The sequence below is a fragment of the Myotis davidii genome, unplaced genomic scaffold (assembly GCF_000327345.1).
Source record: "Myotis davidii unplaced genomic scaffold, ASM32734v1 scaffold2693, whole genome shotgun sequence".
Lineage (NCBI taxonomy): Eukaryota > Metazoa > Chordata > Mammalia > Chiroptera > Vespertilionidae > Myotis > Myotis davidii.
The window spans coordinates 2,462-5,192 of NW_006284863.1; the positions used below are offsets into that span (position 1 = coordinate 2,462).

The 2,731-nt window shown below is 41.6% G+C and overlaps 1 protein-coding gene across 1 annotated transcript in view; it reads right to left on the reverse strand.

The window, feature by feature from the left end:
* Window positions 1-219: 219 nt before the first annotated feature.
* The window catches only part of ZNF112 (zinc finger protein 112), a 25,751-nt gene continuing 23,239 nt past the window's right edge, over window positions 220-2,731 (reverse strand). Inside the window, exon 6 of the mRNA XM_015558402.1 lies at window positions 220-2,441. Within this exon, the coding sequence (XP_015413888.1) occupies window positions 220-2,441 (2,222 nt within the window). The remainder of the gene's footprint in view (window positions 2,442-2,731) is intronic.

Here is a 2,731-nt window from a genome sequence, read left to right on the forward strand (position 1 = left end):
TGTGTGGTCTCCTATTGTGAATATTGTGAGATTGGGTTAAAACATCACGTTTTCATTAAAGATAATCTTTTTCTACTATAAGAACTCTAGTAAATGGGAAAATTCAGCTTCCATTTGAGGACTTAAAAACAAAACAAAATACCATTTTATAGGATTTCATTTGTGTATGGATTATCTGATGGATAATGCTTACCATACTGCTCACTTTTATAAAAAGTATTACTCTGGATTAAGACTTGAAAATCCACTGAAACCCTTGCCACACTGTTCACATTTATAGGCCCTCCCTTCTACGTGGATCCTCTGATGTGCTTGAAGACGTGAACTCTCACTGAAGCGCTTCGTACAAACCTCACATTTGTATGGTTTCCCTCCTGTGTGAACCCTCCGATGTGCTTCAAGGCGTGAACTCTGACTAAAGCCCTTCCCACACATCTCACATTTATATGGCTTCACTCTAGTGTGGACCCTCTGATGACCTTGAAGATATGCTCTCTGACTGAAGCCCTTTCCACACACCTCACATATGTATGGTCTCTCGCCAGTGTGGACACTCTGGTGGCTTTGAAGGTAGGATCTCTGACTGAAGCTCTTACCACACTCATCACATTGGTATGGCTTCTCTCCTGTGTGAACTCTCTGATGGGCCAAAAGAGTTGAGGCCTTACTGAAGCCCTTATCACATTCTCCACATTTATAGGGTTTCTCTCCTGTGTGAACCCTCTGATGAATTTGAAGATTAAAGCTCCAACTGAATCCCTTCCCACACTCCTCACATTTGTAGGGTTTTTCTCCAGTGTGGACTCTCTGATGGCCTTGAAGGTGTGAACTCCGACTGAAGCCCTTCCCACACTCCTCACACTTATATGGTTTTTCACCAGTGTGAACTCTCTGGTGGCCTTGAAGGTATGAATTGCGACTGAAGCCCCTCCCACACTCTTCACATTTGTATGGTTTTTCTCCAGTGTGGACTCTCTGATGGGCTTGAAGGTATGAACTGCGACTGAATCCCTTATCACACTCCTCACATTTATAAGGTTTCTCTCCTGTGTGGACTCTCTGATGGACATTAAAAACTGATCTATGACTGAAGCCTTTACCACAAGCATTGCATTTGTATGGCTTCTCTCCAGTGTGGACTCTCTGGTGACCTTTAAGTTTTAAACTCCAATTAAAGCCATTTCCGCACTCCTTATATGATTTCTCTCCAATGTGAGTTTTCTGATGGCCTTGAAGATACGAATTTTGGCTGAAGCTGTTACCACACGAATAATGTTTATAGGGTTGTTCCCTATGGTGGACTATCTGAAGGTCTTGAAAATGTGAGGGCAGACTGAAGCCATTAGCACACTCTGAATTATAAGGAATCTCTTCCATGTGAACTCTATGCTGAATATTAACATTTGAATTACAAATGAAATCTTCCTCATACTCTACATCTGTGCAGAGTTTCTCTTCAGTGTGGATTTTCTGATGGACTTGCAGATGAGAACTATGATTAAGGACATTCCCATTCTCCTTATACTCATGGGGCTCCTGCTCAGTGCTAACCCTAAAAATACCACCGAGGTCTAAGCTGTGACTGAAGGCTTTCTCACAACTAAAGGATGTCTTTCCTGTGTGAATAAGTCCATCCATGTTAAGAGAGGAGCACCGATTCAAGTTCTCACCATGTTCACATACACATGGCTTCTCTTCTGTATGTTCTCTCTGATGGGATTGCAGATGTGAAGTCTCCAAAATACAATCATCTCTTCTATGAACACATTGATGAATATGAAGAACTGAATTATAACTACAGCCCTTTCCACATGGACTGTATGTATGGGGTTCCCCTTCTAACTGTTGATGAACCTCAGAGCTGAAGTCATCCCTGATGACTTTTCTGTAATCATTATAGGGGCAGGGCTTTTGTCTTCTTTCAATTAAATCTTGATTATTCAGTGACACCTTCCTAATGTCTTCTCCACAGTTATGGCAGTTGTGGGTTTTTTCTGTTCTGTGTCCTCTCAGATTGTCATTGTGATGTGAGATCCAACTGACACCATCACACTCACAGATATTATTTTTCATGGAAACTTGTTGACATCTACACTGATAATTATGTGGCTCTGCCAGACACATTTTACTCCAAGAATTCTGGGCTCTCCAATATGGAAATTCTTGATTTTTTATGTAATCGGAACCATCCTCTCCAGGAGTCAATATATAGTTCCCATCTTCAGAAATCTGCATTGGTATTCCTGCCCAAACCTGGCAGGGGGAATCACCTTGTTTTTGCAACTTAGAAATATTCCTTTGAAAATTTTTCATGGAATCTTGACACCTGGTTAACCCATTTGCACCCTGTTGCCAAGACTGCCAGGAGGAAAGCTCTTTGGGAGAAAAGTAGCTTAATCCCACTTCTTGAAAACTCTTCACATTATGTTGGTTCTTGATTCCTATAAGGATAAAGAGAACTTAGACATATACATAGTGAATGCTTTATTCATATTTCAAGATTTTGCACTTAAGTTATAACATGAAACTTCAATGAACTGGAGGAATATTCATGTGACCACCTCTAAGAATACTTAGAAAATGGCTCTTCTGGCCAGCGGTGGGGCTTAGGGGTTGAGTGTTGACCTATGAACAAGGAGGTCATGGTTCGATTCCTGGTCAGGGCACATGCCCAAGTTGTGGGCTCAATCCCCAGTAGGGGGTATGCAGGAGGTAGCCGATCAATGTTCAT